The sequence below is a fragment of the Gymnoscopelus braueri genome, assembly GCF_963280865.1.
Source record: "Gymnoscopelus braueri genome assembly, chromosome: 9".
Classification (NCBI taxonomy): domain Eukaryota; kingdom Metazoa; phylum Chordata; class Actinopteri; order Myctophiformes; family Myctophidae; genus Gymnoscopelus; species Gymnoscopelus braueri.
Genome location: NC_137610.1, coordinates 14,412,128 through 14,427,127, shown reverse-complemented (window position 1 = coordinate 14,427,127; position 15,000 = coordinate 14,412,128). Strand labels below are relative to the sequence as shown.

Sequence of the window (15,000 nt, the reverse complement as noted above, 5' to 3'; positions counted from 1 at the left end):
GCAGGTGCCCTCGCCGAGCAGTCTCAGAGCCACGCTGTCGAACCTCACCACGTGATTGGTGGAGCTGCCCATGCACATGCCTGTCAACATCAGCCGGCAGGAAGCAAATGTTTACATTATGACGAGAGTGGTCACCATAAATAGACTTCAATGGCACAGTCAATGCTAAAGATAACAAAGTCAAGTTTCTATACACTGTGTTAAAGCTGCAGGTTTAACGTCCTACCCGGGACTCGAAACCTGGCCTCCTGTCGGTGTGTGGGAGACCAAATGTCTGCCGCTCCGACAAGAGGGAATCCCCACTTGGCCAGGGGGAGGTATTGCGCTTATGAGCTTCAGGCAGTATTACCAATAGGTGTCCTATCTCAGTGGTTCTCAACAGGCTGTGACCCCCCAAAATAATCATATTTGAACTGGGGACCCGCCAAAATAATCACATTTGAACTGGGGACCCCCCACCCTTACAACCACTTGGAATTGTAGGAGTTGAGGCATAACATTTTGTTCCACAGATAAAAAAGCTGCGTTGTGCAGCTTGTAGATAAGCTATTTTCAAAATGTTTGCCTTTTTCTTACTATTGACACATCAATGTCTCCACCAGCCATTTAAGAGGTATTAAAAAGTCCTTATACCCTGTATACACTTATACTGTATGTTGGTTTGTTTACTGTTGAGTGAGAACATTATATCATCTGGGGGCCCCTATACATCATTTTGGGACCTCCCTGGTGGCCCCAACCCACAGTTTGAGAACCACTGTCCTAACTGACACCAGGGTCAAAACTTCTCAGTGGAAGTGTAGAGAGACCACCTCCAACCACTAAATGGACCATTTGGTTTCATTTGTTCTTTTTTTTTTCCTTTTTCTTTTTTCTCCCAATTTAAGCATTAATGGCATAAAATAGCAGATGTACAAGCTCACTGCGAGCTTTTACATCTGCTATTTCTGAAAATATTTGGAAAATATCGAAGATGTTTGATAACATAAATCTTCTCTTCTGGGGGTCCCTGGCACAAAGCATTATCAAGGTTTTGTGCCCCCAAATCAAATCAATCAATTTGGGGGTCCTTGACATGAAAAGTTTGAGAAACACTTCCCTGACCAACCTATAGGAGTCACTATAGTGCAGCAACAGAGATTGCTCTTCCTGAGGATTTGGAAAAGTCTCTGCTCTGCTGGGCAGGAACTTGAGCTCTGATATCATTGCTTTCGGGCAGAAACCTCTTATCTCCATATTCTAACTCTTTGTGTTTTTTTGTAAATGAATGCCCTACTTGATCATACTACAGCGTCACACAAAAGTATCAAAAGCAGCAGATATTCAAGCTCTTTGCGCAATGCCGCGTTTTGAGCTTGTAGATCTGCTTGTTTGAGATTGCAGATCTGGTTGTAGATCTGCTACTTTTGCTAGTTTTTTTTTTTAATCCTGAAAAGTAACAGTTTTGGACCACCCGAAAGACGATATATTTTAATTGATATGGTTGCTGTCGGGCAGAAACCTTGCATCTCCATATTTCAACTTTGTTTTTTTTCCGTACATTAATACCCTAATTCATCATACTACAGTGTCACACAAAAGTAGCAAAAAATTGCCGATCTGCAAGCTCACAATGCGCCGCAACGTACGCGGTGTGAGCTTGAAGATCTGTTATTTGCGAAAATTTTTAAGTTTTCATAAAGTGAAAGTTGGTTAAGGTTTTATAAAAATTTAACCAATGAAAAGTATTAACTAGAGCTTGTGACTAAATAATAACTACATTGGATGCATTGGAAAACAGGTTATTTTTTGTCTCCATTTCCTGAAAAGTAACGGTTTTGGACATGCATGTTTTCCACCCGACAGCAACAAATGATATTTCTTCATCCATTATCCCATTAAGACCTGAGACCGATTCTTTTTTTTTTTTCTATATCAGTGGTTCTCAAACTTTTTCACGTCAAGGACCCCCCAAATTATATGTATTTGGCCGCCGACCCCATCTCAAAATATTTTATTCCAGGGACCCCCCAGAAGCAAAGATTTTAGTTAAAATGTTCGCTTTAGAAAACATATATATTCAAAGATTTGCAAAAAATGTTCAAGATTTTTTTTAAATAGCAGATCTACAAGCTCATAGCGCGGCACTCGGTGCCACGCTATGAGCTTGTATATCTGCTATTTTTGAATAGCCAAAAAGTATAACATTTTAAGTTTAATGTGGTTACACTTTAAGTGAGGTATACTCACAGGGGCACTCCCAGTGGCAACCGCACGTGTCCTCGACTCTCACGGGCGGCATGGCGTTCCTGCAGGCCGGAGGCTCCAGTTTGTCACAGTTGACCATGTGGCTGCGGAGGGTGATGGTGCCGTTGGGATGGCAGAGGACAGAGTGGCATCCGCCTGCCAGCAGCCACGAATCACCAGGCTAGGGACGGACACACACACACACACACACACACACACACACACACACACACACACACATACACATACACGCGCACACACACACACACACACACACACACACACACACACACACACACACACGCAGGCACAGAAACAGTTAATGGTGAGAAATGCTGTGTTGAACCACTCGTGTGACGATCTATATCAGCTCAGTTCATTGGCCATTACTCACCTTTCTCTCATTCCCATTATCGTCAATACACACTCCGGGGGGACCAGCTGCGAATCACAATACAACGATGTCATCAAGGTTACATCGTTGTGTCACACTGGTTTAACTGATTTGGAACGGATTTATTTTACTACTTCGCTGAGTCAGTACAAACCGTGCTTTTTTGATTGATTTTCAGTCATCTATTTAGCAGTGCACACAAGTGTGCAAGAGGGTGTGTGTGTGTGTGTGTGTGTGTGTGTGTGTGTGTGTGTGTGTGTGTGTGTGTGTGTGAGAGCCCACCCCTGCATATCTTCTCTGTATAGCCGTGGTCTAGACTCAAGAGCATCAGCAACTGATCCATGCTGCGCAAGTGCAGCGTGTTGTCTTGGTTTCCAGGGCCACCGAGCACGGCCAGTTCAGTCTTGTCGTAACGTGGTCCTATCCCGATGGGGAACACTGACACACCTGTGGGAGGAGGCCAGTTTAAACACAAGAGGCACAAATCCATCTTGAAAACTATGGAGCACGCACAAAGAAAAAATGCCCCCCCCCCCCCCCTTCTTTACACCTGATAAACTTAATTCTGATTCTTTCAAGCCTACTCCTTAACTGTCTCCCTTTGAATATACTATTTGATCTTAAAATATGAAAAATAAACTGAATGGAATACTGTCCACTGGAATACAATTGGATATGTTTATATTATATTAATATATTTGAATATATACATTGAGTATATATTAAAAAAAACAGTATTCAGAACGATTCCTCCTGATGGATGGGGTTGGCAAGGTCTTACCCGTTATCAGTGCCTCATTCGCTGCTTCTTGGACGTAATCGGTTGACCTGTCAGTCACTAGCATCACCACTGCCTTGGCCACGCCTGGGCGGCCACCACTGGTTGGTGAGATGGCTGTCTGAACAGTGAAACGCAGCGCAGAGCCTGGGCAGAAGGAAGTCAAGTCAAGTCAGACGCCATTTGTATTCTACATTTGCATAGCACAAGGAAATTCACAGGAGAGATGCATTGGGAATTGAAGTGACAAAATAATTTATAATAGTACTCTGCAGTAGAGTGATAGGGGGTGAGGGGCAAAACGTGAGGTTGGGATAAGATATGAAAAGCCTATACTTCGTTGATTCCCGAGGACTACACTAAATGTCTTCATTGGAAATAGCTGATCTACATGCTCACAACGTGTCATGCTGCGACACATTGTCAGTTTATAGATCACCAAAGTAATTTTTCACCGAATATACACCCCCAGAAGAGGGATTTTAGGGATTCAAATCCAGGACGGTGTGCACTGTCTTCTGATATATTTGCATTTTGACACGATTAATATCTGTAATTGAAAATCAAAATAGAGAAATGAAAATGTTACCTAGTGCGGGGGCAGCTTTGGCAGTAGTGCTGTGCATGTTTTCCAGCTGGTTGAGGAGGTGTGGCTTGCTCTGCTCGTCCTTCCAGGTAACCTCCGCTGTGCTCTTGTCTCCATATTGAACCACACTCACCTGAGTAGCGTTCCGCCCTGCACACACAAACAAGGAGCCAGTCCACTTGCATTCATCATGTAACATAGTAACATAACGTCAATGCACGTCAATGCATCCTCATATCGTCGCTGTTGGGCTGTTTTTTGTTTTAGTGTCACGCAAAAATAGCCAATCTAAAAGCTAACAACACGCCACTTCGCGGCGCGTTGTGAACTTGTACAGTAGGTCTGCTATTTTTACTATTTTTGAAACATTGTTAAAGTTATAGTGAGAGTGGTTAAGTGTTTCTATGGGTTTTATAAATATTTAACCAATGAAACGTATTCATAAGAGCTTGTGACTAAATGATAACTACAATGGATCCATTGGAACTCAGGTTCTATTTTCCATTTCCTGAAAAGTAATGGTTTTGGACATACAAGGGTTTCACCCGACAGTGACGATATAGTTATCATAAAAGTATTTATGGTCTCTGGTATACCTATGTCTGCATCCTTGACGAATTGTTCAACAAAGGTCTTCATGTCTTCAAACTGTCCCCCGGCTTTCAGCAGGAACAGCACATCCAGGGGCTTCTTACACGGCACTGATTAGACACACATGTACAAATCAACTGCCATGGACTGACAACAGACTGGCTACCTGCGTTATCTGTGAAGATTTGATTTTGCATCAAAATAAGCGTGTAGTGTTTTACCTGTCGGTGGCAGGGTGGTGGTCGGTGGCAGGGTGGTGGTCACCGGGAGGAACAGATCAACATCGCGTGGTCGTATGATGTCGCGTGTGATGTTGACGATCTTCGGGATCAATGTGTTGTAGTCGTCCACCATTATGGGCCTCTCCGGGTAACTGAATTGCGTCAAATGCTCGTCGCGGACCTTCGTCCCAACTCCGAAGACGAACACGTGCGTCTGGTTGCTCATGGACGGCGGGCGAGACACGGTGTCGGTGGGCGGGTTCTCTGTCACCAGGAAGACCAGCTGAGGAGGGGAAGGGCCCGAGGGGGGTGGCTTAGATTCCTCCAGGACGGTATTGATGGCGGTGCCCGTGTTGGTCATGTTCCCGCCGCGCCAGCGAATCTGCCAGAGACGCTCTCGCAACAGCTGCCTCTGTCGCCTCACCTCCCATCGCCTGATCTCCACGGTGACGGTCACCGAGTATTGGACGACGGTGATGCGGATCAGCTCCTGCTTCTCCGTCAGCTCCGTGATCACTTCCTCCAGGAAGAGGAGGGACTTGTTGAAGCTGGCCTCTCCGACCGCGTCGGAGCCCTCCACGACGAAGGTCACGTCAACGGGCAGCTGGCCGGGGGAGGTCGTTGTGGTTTTGAAAGATGGGCCAGTGGAAGGGCCTGGGGTAGTATTAGGAGTGGGGGTTTCCGGGGAAGACGTGGTGGGCGGCATCGCCGGCATGGTGGTGGTGGTTATCCTGGTGGGCGGCATGGTGGTGGTTATCTCGGTGGGCGGCATGGTGGTGGTGGTTCTCTTTGGTGGTGGTGGTGGACCCGGAGGGTCGTCCCCCAGGGTGCAGAGGTAGTCCGACACCTCTGCTAGACGGTCCGGCAGCTCCCGGGTGCTGCTCAGCACATAGGCCCTGTTCTCCGGGTTGGCCTTGGTGATCTCGTTGATCTGCGCCATGCTGACCCCGGGGCCCAGGGCCACCGTCAAGGTGATGATGCTCTTCTTCTTGAGCATTTTGGCCGTGCTGCGGATGGGCCGCGGGTTGGCGCTGGCGGTCAGTATGATGGCCACGCGGCCCGCGTTGTCGCGCTTGTTCTTGTCGTAGATGTTGATGGCCAGGTATTTGACAGCCTCGTCCAAGAAGGCTGCCCCTCCGCCTGTGTAATGCAGATCGTGTACAGTCTTCTTAAACAGCCACTTCTGAACCTGCAGGCGGGAAGGAGGGAGAGACAAAGAGAGAGAGCGAGAGAGGGAGGGAGGGAGAGAGAGGGACAGATAGACAGAGTGAGTGAGAGAAAGAATGGAGATAGGAATGGAGATCCTGTGACACTCATTTTAAAAGGGTCAGCAACCAAAAGCCAATATCTATGGTAAATTGGATCAATAACGCATAATTTAACACAATGTTTAATGCGGCCCGTGCTGCCTGGCTGTACAGGAATCAGTGCGAGGGAATCGAGGTCCCTCAGCATGAGTTTGTGTCTACCTGCAGGTCATAGGTCTTGACTCCTGAGTGGAACAGCAGAACGGTGGCTCGCGTGTGAGCTGAGCCCATGCGGAAGCGTTCCACTACAGTCAGGATGAACATCTTCATGGACTGGAACTCGTCCTCGGACAGAGCCTGTGAGCCGTCCAGGAGGAAGGCCAGGTCCATGGCGCGGTCGCAGGCGCCCTCGGGCATCACCGTGGTCTCGTACATGGCGGTGGTGGCGGGCGTGGTGGGAGTGGGGGGACTGGTGAACACGCCCGTGGGAGGACAAACCTCACAGCTCAGTGTGTTGTTCTCACAGTGACTGCAGAAAACACAGACAGATGTTGGAATAGAAAAGAATAGTCCCCACTCCTTGGGGTGTTTTTTGTCACTGTATATTTGCACATACGTGAAATTTGTCCTCTGCATTTACCCATCCCATAACTACTAGGAGTAGTGAGCGCCATTCTACGGCGCTCTGGGAGCTATTAGGGGTTAAGAAGAGTCTTGCCCAGGGACACACATCGCTGGCCTGGCCTGGAATGGTACCTGGGACAACCAGGGCCTCTAATTTCCCAGGCTGGCTCACTAGCCACTCAGCTTAGTTGACCGGGGTAACTCTTTTTTTCCCTCTCCGACAAATCTCTTCATTTAAAATAGCCGATCTACAAGCTGACAATGTGTTTACTTCCGCCGGTAAAAAATCCCAGAAAAATAGGGTTAGTTAGGGTTTTAGTGGTTAAATCAGGGGAAAATATGGTTACTATTCTAATTGAGCCAGGGATATGAGGCGCTTTTAAGAATGATTTTAATCTCCTCATATGCGTACATTTCTGATTTACCAGTGGTATGTCAACCTGTGCATTAATTGTGAGGAGCCACAACAGGACATTTCACAAACCAGTGAAACCACCTGGGCTGTCTGGTTGAGTAACACACAAACCACATTCTACAGAATTACCATATCTGGCAGTGCTGGGGGTCATCGTGGTTGAGGATGACCTTGTTGCCATGGGAGATTCTCTGACCTTCATGGATGCAGACCTTGCACTGGGACACGTCTACACACCGCATGGTCACCTCATCCAACAGTTGGCCTATAGGTAACAGAAGAGGAGGAGTTCCCTCATGATCATTGGCTATGTGCATGTGTACTGTATCTAGACCCCCAAATTGATATGTATTTGGCCACGGACCCCCATCTGAAAGGGTTTTGTGCCAGGGTCCCCCAGAGGAGAAGATATTTTTCAGAAATGTAAAGAAATAGCAGATATACAATCTTGCAGCGCGGCACGAAGTGACGCACTGACGAGCCGAGATCTGCATCTAGGCTTGAGGGTAGCTGTGTCACAGTTGTAGGGTTGAGAGCTGACCTAACCCACTCATTATAATCAGATGGCCCTTAGGGGTAAAGGTGTGGGCTGGTAACACTCATTGTTAATTCTTGTCTGTTCTTGTTCGAATATGTTCTGTCTGTAGCGTATTTAAGAAAGCAGCAGTGCTGAAATTAGCTGAGTCAGACAGGGTTTCCGTTGCATGTGTACATGTAAGTCTTGGCTGCTTACTATACTACTAATAATACTTTGAAATCTGAATTCTTGTCTTGCCTCATTGTGTATCTATGTTTTTGAGTACCCAATACAGATTCTTGAATTGACAATTCTCATTCTACTACTCCACCAAAATGGGGAATGCCCTGACTGACACTGGTTTCTTTCTAAATTGGCCTGAAAAAATATCAATCAGGAGGTGTCGAAAGGAGGTATCATTCACTGACAACGTTTTTCCTTATTCTCCTTTGTCCATATAGTGTTTTGTATTTGTGTTTTATTATTGCGTTTTATTTATTATTATTGTGTTATTTATTTTTTTTGTATTGATGAATTGAATACATAGGACCACAATGTGTCATCCTTTTAACCTTAAAGGAGTAGTTCACCCAAAAAATTACTTATTTTCTATTAATTGCACACCCCATGAAGGCTTGAAATCATGGATTGTTTTTTGTTTTTGTCGCATTCCTAAGCCAATAATTTGATTACCGGCGGAAAGATGCTAATGTATCTGGTAGGAGACACAAAGTAGACTCTTTGTGTCTCCTACTGGAAATACACCCGGTCATCAAATTATTGCCGGAGGAATGCGACAAAAACCCATCCATTTGGTTCCATTTGTACACTCTCAGAGTTATGGGGTTCTTTAAATTAAAACTTTTGAGAACCACTTTGCTACACTAAATGGAACAGAGCCTTCATTAGAATCATTGGTAACACCTGTGAAGGAGGTAAGAAAGCGACCGAATTTCATTCCAGTATGGCTGCTGTGCATAGAGCCTATTGTGATTACCTGGGGGACAGTAGGCATGGCAGCCATCCACACAGGATAGTGGACAGGGCAGAGGTTGTGGGTGCTGGCAGGTGAGTGGACAGGCAGAGGAGCAGGTGTTGTATCTCCACTGACACAACTCCTCCCCTGCTACACCCGGGCCTGTAGGGTTCAGCTCCTCACAGCTCATAGCTAAGAGAAATATACAAATATGTACATTATATAGGCTCTTTCCTGTTGTTCTACGTTCATTTTCCACATCAACATTAATCCAACATAAAAGTTAGGATAAATACAAATTAAAAAATAACAATTTACACAACACTGGTGTCAAACAAATCTATGAAGTCATCAAAGCTGCAGTGTCACTTGGAGACAACCCATAGTCACTTAATCACATAAATGCCAGCGTCCCTGTTCTGTGGTGAAATATTTGGTGAAAATAGCAAATTTTCAAGCTAATCTACTGTACATACTTTTCCGTGGAGACATTTGACATTTGGTGAAAATTCAAAGTTGCCCAAAATAGGGACACCAGAGTTAAAGTTGTACTATGCAAAATCACAAATAACGATTTTTAGCAACCTCTGCTTGTCACTACCGTCACTGCATACAATTTCCCTAGTCCTCGATTACCCAGAATTCCATTCGTTTTCACCAGAAGCCGGAAGCGTTTCAAAAAGCGATCTTTTAATTGTTTTATACTATCTACGGATCGTTTCTCTTAGCCAGTGGAGCATTAGTTACCATGAGCTGTGCTTTCTTTTTCTGTTCTTTTTCGATCTCCCAATCCTACATTATCTTAAAATCAGCGTGAGGTTCCTTTTTGTTAATAGCGCGGTAGTTCCTGGCCAAACAGGAAACCGTTGCGGTAGTTCCTGAGGACGTCGGCCACGACGTCATGACGTTGGCCAGGAACGTCATTTTCCCGGGAAAGTCCCCCCCGTACACGTTCAATAGAAAATATATAAATAAAAGGCTTCCGGGGGTGAAATTCACGGAGTGGGTGTTGTGAAACTTTTGCCACTCGCAAAAGATATACAATTTAACTTTAGTTTTGTTGAAAACGTTACCTAGTATTACTTTAAAGTTATACAGTGCAGGTCCACAAATAACGATTTTTAGCAGCCTCTGCTGGTCATTACCGTCACTGCAGGCCGTTCGTCTATTCCTCTGTTACCCAGAATTCCATTTGTTTTCACCGGAAGACGGAAGCGTTTCAAAAAGCGTTCTTTTAATTGTTTTATACGATCTGTGGATCGTTTCTCTAAGCCAGTGGAGCTTTAGTTACCGTGAGCTGTGTTTTCTTTTTCTGTTGTTTTTCGATCTTCAAATCATACAATCTCTTAAAATCAGCGTGAGTTTCCCTTTTGTTATTAGCGCGGTAGTTCCTGGCCAAACAGGAAACCGGTGCGGTAGTTCCTGGCCAAACAGGAAACCGGTGCATTTCCGCTTCCGTTTTCCGGCTACATGACGTCATTTTCGCGGGAAAGACACTCCTATCACCGTTCAATAGAAAATATATGTATAAAAGGCTTTCGGGGTGAAATTCATGGAGTGGGTGTTGTGAAACTTTTGTCACTCACAAAAGATATACAATTTAACTTTGGTGTTGTAGGAAAAGTTACCTAGTATTACTTTAATGTGGTTAAGCACTGCTAAGGACTTTTCACAACTATTGTATATTATTTTGACATTTTACCTGGGATTATAAAATGTTTGAATAATATGAACCCAGGGAAACTATAATGTGAAAATGAGTTTTCTATGGTAGATGATATCGTCTCTGTCGGGTGGAAACCTCATATGTCCAAAACTGTTACTTTTCAGGATTCAAATTTAAAAAATCGCAAAAGTAGCAGATCCGCAAGCTTGTAGATCTGCTACTTTTGCGATTTTTACTTTTGATGCTTTTGTGTGACGCTGTAGTATGATCAAGTAGGGTGTTAATTCACGAAACAAAACACAACAAGTTTAAATATGGAGATGGGAGGTTTCTGCCCGACAGCAACGATATATATGTTAGTATTGTCCCGTGCTAGCCTGTATGACAGGACACTCACGACAAAGATCGTTGGATCGCCAACGGATGGACACGCCCCCCTCTGAGCAGGCCTGAGCGTAGGCTGCGATGACGTCACAGAAACACACACAGTCGCCTACTGATGGACAAGAGCACGCTGCCTCCACACACATCTCCACATATGGCTCTGGGTCCACCTAGACATAATACATGACATACATATTACCATTTACATTACCATACAACACTGGCAAATGCGTCATCCACCGCATTGTGATACAGGGAGATTAACCCATTCTATCCGGGAACGCATCAACAAATTCTTCTAAATCCTAACAGGTTCCTAAAAAACGTATGTTGCTATAATATCAGTGGTGCTCTAACTTTTTCATGTCAAGGTGGGCACTGGTTGAGAAGCTGCTTTATGTTGTACTGTCTCTGCTAATATATTAAGAGTTACTTAATACAGTATCTGTGAAAGCTGGTTTCTCTTTCTATCTGTCCTTTGCATCTATCAAGACCCTACACACCCTACATTTGAAAAGGTTATAGAACCACAAGGTAGAAGACGGTATGCAGGATGGCTAAAACAAGAGGCACTCAGGATGCGGGCTGGTAGGGTCTCAGTGTATCTATGGTAACACTCACCTGGCTGTTGCATTCCGTAAAGAGGGAACTGGTGAGAATACGACAGGACTGCTCAACTGTTACCAACTTCACAAGGTTGTCGCCGCATGGAGCGAGCAGCTACACACACACACACACACACACACACACACACACACACACACACACACACACACACACACACACACACACACACACACACACACACACACGCACACACACACACACACACACACACACACACACACACACACACACGCATGGTTCAGTAAATAGCATCAGAATACATGTAGTACAATAATAGCTCAATGTGTTGTGAAATGTTTCTATTCAGTCTACCATTACTGTTACAGAAGCAACTAGAAAATGTGCTCCTCGGAGCACAGGTCTCCGCCAGTACTGTTCCTGATTAATCCTGTCTTACCTATTTATATTACATATTGTCACGTGTCACTTGACCAATGTTAGCTTGACCAATGTTACCTCACCTCACTTCACCTCGCTAGCCAATCAAAAGCATTGGTGACAACATATTGTCACGTGTCACGTGAAGCTTGACCAATGTTAGCTTGGCTAGGGGGGGGGACACACAGCGGGACGGGAACAAAAACATACTCTCCACCTCTGGCGGAGACAATAATAAGGGCTAATAAACATATACGCACCTGTGTTACATCGGCACAGCTGGGTTTGACTTTCCAGGAGTTTCCAAAGTGGGCAGAATCCACCTCCAACTGGTTGCTGCTGCTCATCAAATCGTTGTTGATGTTGCCATCGAAGTTCCCACACAGACCGCACACCTTCCCCTACACACAGTGACAGGTAAGTACAGACCACACACACACACACCTACTCACAGTGACAGGTAAGTACAGACCACACACCCGCCCCTACACACAGTGACAGGTAAGTACAGACCACACACCCGCCCCTACACACAGTGACAGGTAAGTACAGACCACACACCCGCCCCTACACACAGTGACAGGTAAACACAGACCACACACCCGCCCCTACACACAGTGACAGGTAAGTACAGACCACACACCCGCCCCTACACACAGTGACAGGCAAGTACAGACCACACACCCGCCCCTACACACAGTGACAGGTAAGTACAAACCACACACCCGCCCCTACACACAGTGACAGGTAAGTACAGACCACACACCCGCCCCTACACACAGTGACAGGTAAACACAGACCACACACACACACCTACTCACAGTGACAGGTAAAGAACATAAAAAACGTGTGGTGGTTTTGTACACAGTAGTACCTGTGGAGGTGTGGAGCTGTTGGAAGAGTGTAACTAAATGTGGGCAGTGGGCACATGGGCCATGGCCACTGGCTTATGGCGCCACTCCGTCACACGACAGTGTCACACACCAAAACGACGTTAAGTGATGCCCAACTGAAGTACACACTGTATGCTTCGGTAGAGGCATTTTTGGTATTCCAAATAAATGTAACTTATTGTTGTAAAACGTATACAATGCATGTTAATGCTGACTCTTCCACTGTGTCCACTGATTGCTCATCCTGTCATATAGAACCTAGAATTGACGTTCTTTATTGCAGGGGGCCATTCTGTGGTTGACAGAATGGCCGAGGTGTTGCATCCGTTCACCTTAAGTGTCTCGTCTTGTTTCTATTTCATATGTCTAGCATATATAGCCGACCTTTATCTGCAGTATTCTTGGAGGCCTATCTTGCGATCTCAGAGGGGCCTATACCATTTATGGTGTGCAAACAGCTCAACAGGCTCATCTGCGTGACTATGACTTCCTGTGAGCCCATCTACCTGGCAGTTTCCATCGAACTGCTGTCTCGAGAGACAGGAAGAGGCCCCAGGAAGGGGCCTCATCTACAGCATCTACAGCATCATATGAACTCTTTATCTGTGTAATTACTAAACCCACGTGACTGCCACCGAGATGTCTCAAATGCAACATGTGTATGTTGCATTTATACTCTGTCTTTCTCTGAATAAACCAGAACATATTGAACTCAGACACTTGTTTGGACTTCAGTTTGTTCCCGATGCATGGTTCTTCTTTGCTGCTATACTGAATCATCAGACTGGGTTCTCAACTTCTCTCGTCCACATCATTCTAACAGACTCCGAAGGGCAGATAGCAAAATATCACTACACTTATCTATTTATTAGATGTGCTTACCTGCTCTGAGCAGGCATATTTAACTCTGACATAGTTAAATAAACACAGTGTTGACTGGGGTCCCAGAGATTAAACAAGTTTGATCAAATGGGGGTCCGTGAACAAATGCATATGTCTCACGGGGGGTCCTTGAAATGAAAATGGTTGAGAATCACTGTTGTAAGCCATGAAGGATTACCCTGTATTCGGCTGAGATGTGGACCAGCAGTCGGGTTCCCTGGTCCCAGCTGATGGAAATGTGTTTCCCCAGCAGTAGAACGTAGAACTGGCCAGAGCGAATGATCTCCACCTCTGTGCCCTGTAGGACTGGTCTCCTCATCCTCACCTACAGGCAGACGAAAAGAAATCTTCCTCATCTTCTTCAATGTGTGTGTGTGTGTGTGTGTGTGTGTGTGTGTGTGTGTGTGTGTGTGTGTGTGTGTGTGTGTGTGTGTGTGTGTGTGTGTGTGTGTGTGTGTGTGTGTGTGTGTGTGTGTGTGTGTGTGTGTGTGTGTGCATGTCCATGCACACATGCAAGCAGTGGTGTAAAGTAACTACTGTAAGTACATTTACTTAAGTACTGTACTTAAGTATTTTGAGGTATTTGTACTTTACTTGAGTATTTCCAATTTCCAATACTTTTACTTCTACTCCACTACAATTATTTGAAAACTTTAGTTACTAGTTACTTTGTAGATTTTGAGTATTATTACCAAACATGCATTAACCACTTCAGCCCTATATACAGTTTGAAAATAGCAGATCTACAAGCTCACAATGTGTCGCGATGCGACGCATTGTGAGCTTGTAGATCTGCTATTTTCAAAAGATTTGTATACACTTGAAAACTTGAAATGGGACATTCTGCACAATGAGTACTTTTACTTTTGGAACTTCAAGTCCGTTTTGATGCCAATACTTTTATACTTTTAGTCAAGTACATTTTGAATTCCGGACTTTTACTTGTAACAGAGTATTTCTACATTGCAGTATTGATAAGTCAAAAGAATTAGTACTTTTTCCACCACTGCATGCAAGTGTAGGTTACAGTACCTCTCCGTGCTGCATAGTAATCAGCCCTCCCTTGTAGGAGACTGTCAGTGCTTTGGCACAACGATGTCCCACAATGCCACAGGCCTCGTTCTCCACCAGCACTCTGAAGGAACCGTCCACTCCGTTGCACATATCCTGAGAGAGAGAGAGAGAGAGAGAGAGAGAGAGAGAGAGAGAGAGAGAGAGAGAGAGAGAGAGGCAGAACATAAAGAGAGAGATGGGAAAAGGAGATTTCATGTTATTGACTTCCAAGTCACGTGCGTTACATAATTGACATGGTTCACTTGGATCCGTCTGTCTCTTACCTGCACCAGGACATACTGGCAGAGGCCAGGGAAAGAGTATTTGAGTCCATCAAATGTGATGTAGTGTCCTTCCCCGACCGTGCGACACACCCCGTCACACACCTTCTGCGTGCAAACCCACTGCCTGTTCTCACACACACTGCACAGGGGAGAGCCTTGTTAGGCACACACACAGTGCCACATACTGATATATCATATTAGTTCATTTAGAGCAGTGGTGGAAAGTAACTAAGTACATGTACCCAAGAACTGTACTTA

At 45.2% G+C, this 15,000-nt stretch overlaps 1 protein-coding gene across 1 annotated transcript in view; it reads right to left on the bottom strand.

Annotated features, from left to right (window-relative positions):
• The window catches only part of vwf (von Willebrand factor), a 39,252-nt gene that overhangs the window by 12,403 nt on the left and 11,849 nt on the right, over positions 1–15,000 (bottom strand). Inside the window, exons 20-36 of the mRNA XM_080437890.1 lie at positions 14,743–14,881; positions 14,438–14,572; positions 13,584–13,730; positions 11,891–12,031; positions 11,247–11,345; positions 10,639–10,795; positions 8,597–8,767; positions 7,212–7,347; positions 6,266–6,572; positions 4,797–5,985; positions 4,581–4,685; positions 3,988–4,134; positions 3,402–3,545; positions 2,903–3,067; positions 2,621–2,667; positions 2,230–2,407; positions 1–80 (exon numbers count right to left, since the gene is read on the bottom strand). The exon at positions 1–80 is cut by the window's left edge and continues 165 nt beyond it. Coding sequence (XP_080294016.1) covers positions 1–80; positions 2,230–2,407; positions 2,621–2,667; positions 2,903–3,067; positions 3,402–3,545; positions 3,988–4,134; positions 4,581–4,685; positions 4,797–5,985; positions 6,266–6,572; positions 7,212–7,347; positions 8,597–8,767; positions 10,639–10,795; positions 11,247–11,345; positions 11,891–12,031; positions 13,584–13,730; positions 14,438–14,572; positions 14,743–14,881 — 3,487 coding nt within the window. The remainder of the gene's footprint in view (positions 81–2,229; positions 2,408–2,620; positions 2,668–2,902; positions 3,068–3,401; positions 3,546–3,987; positions 4,135–4,580; positions 4,686–4,796; positions 5,986–6,265; positions 6,573–7,211; positions 7,348–8,596; positions 8,768–10,638; positions 10,796–11,246; positions 11,346–11,890; positions 12,032–13,583; positions 13,731–14,437; positions 14,573–14,742; positions 14,882–15,000) is intronic.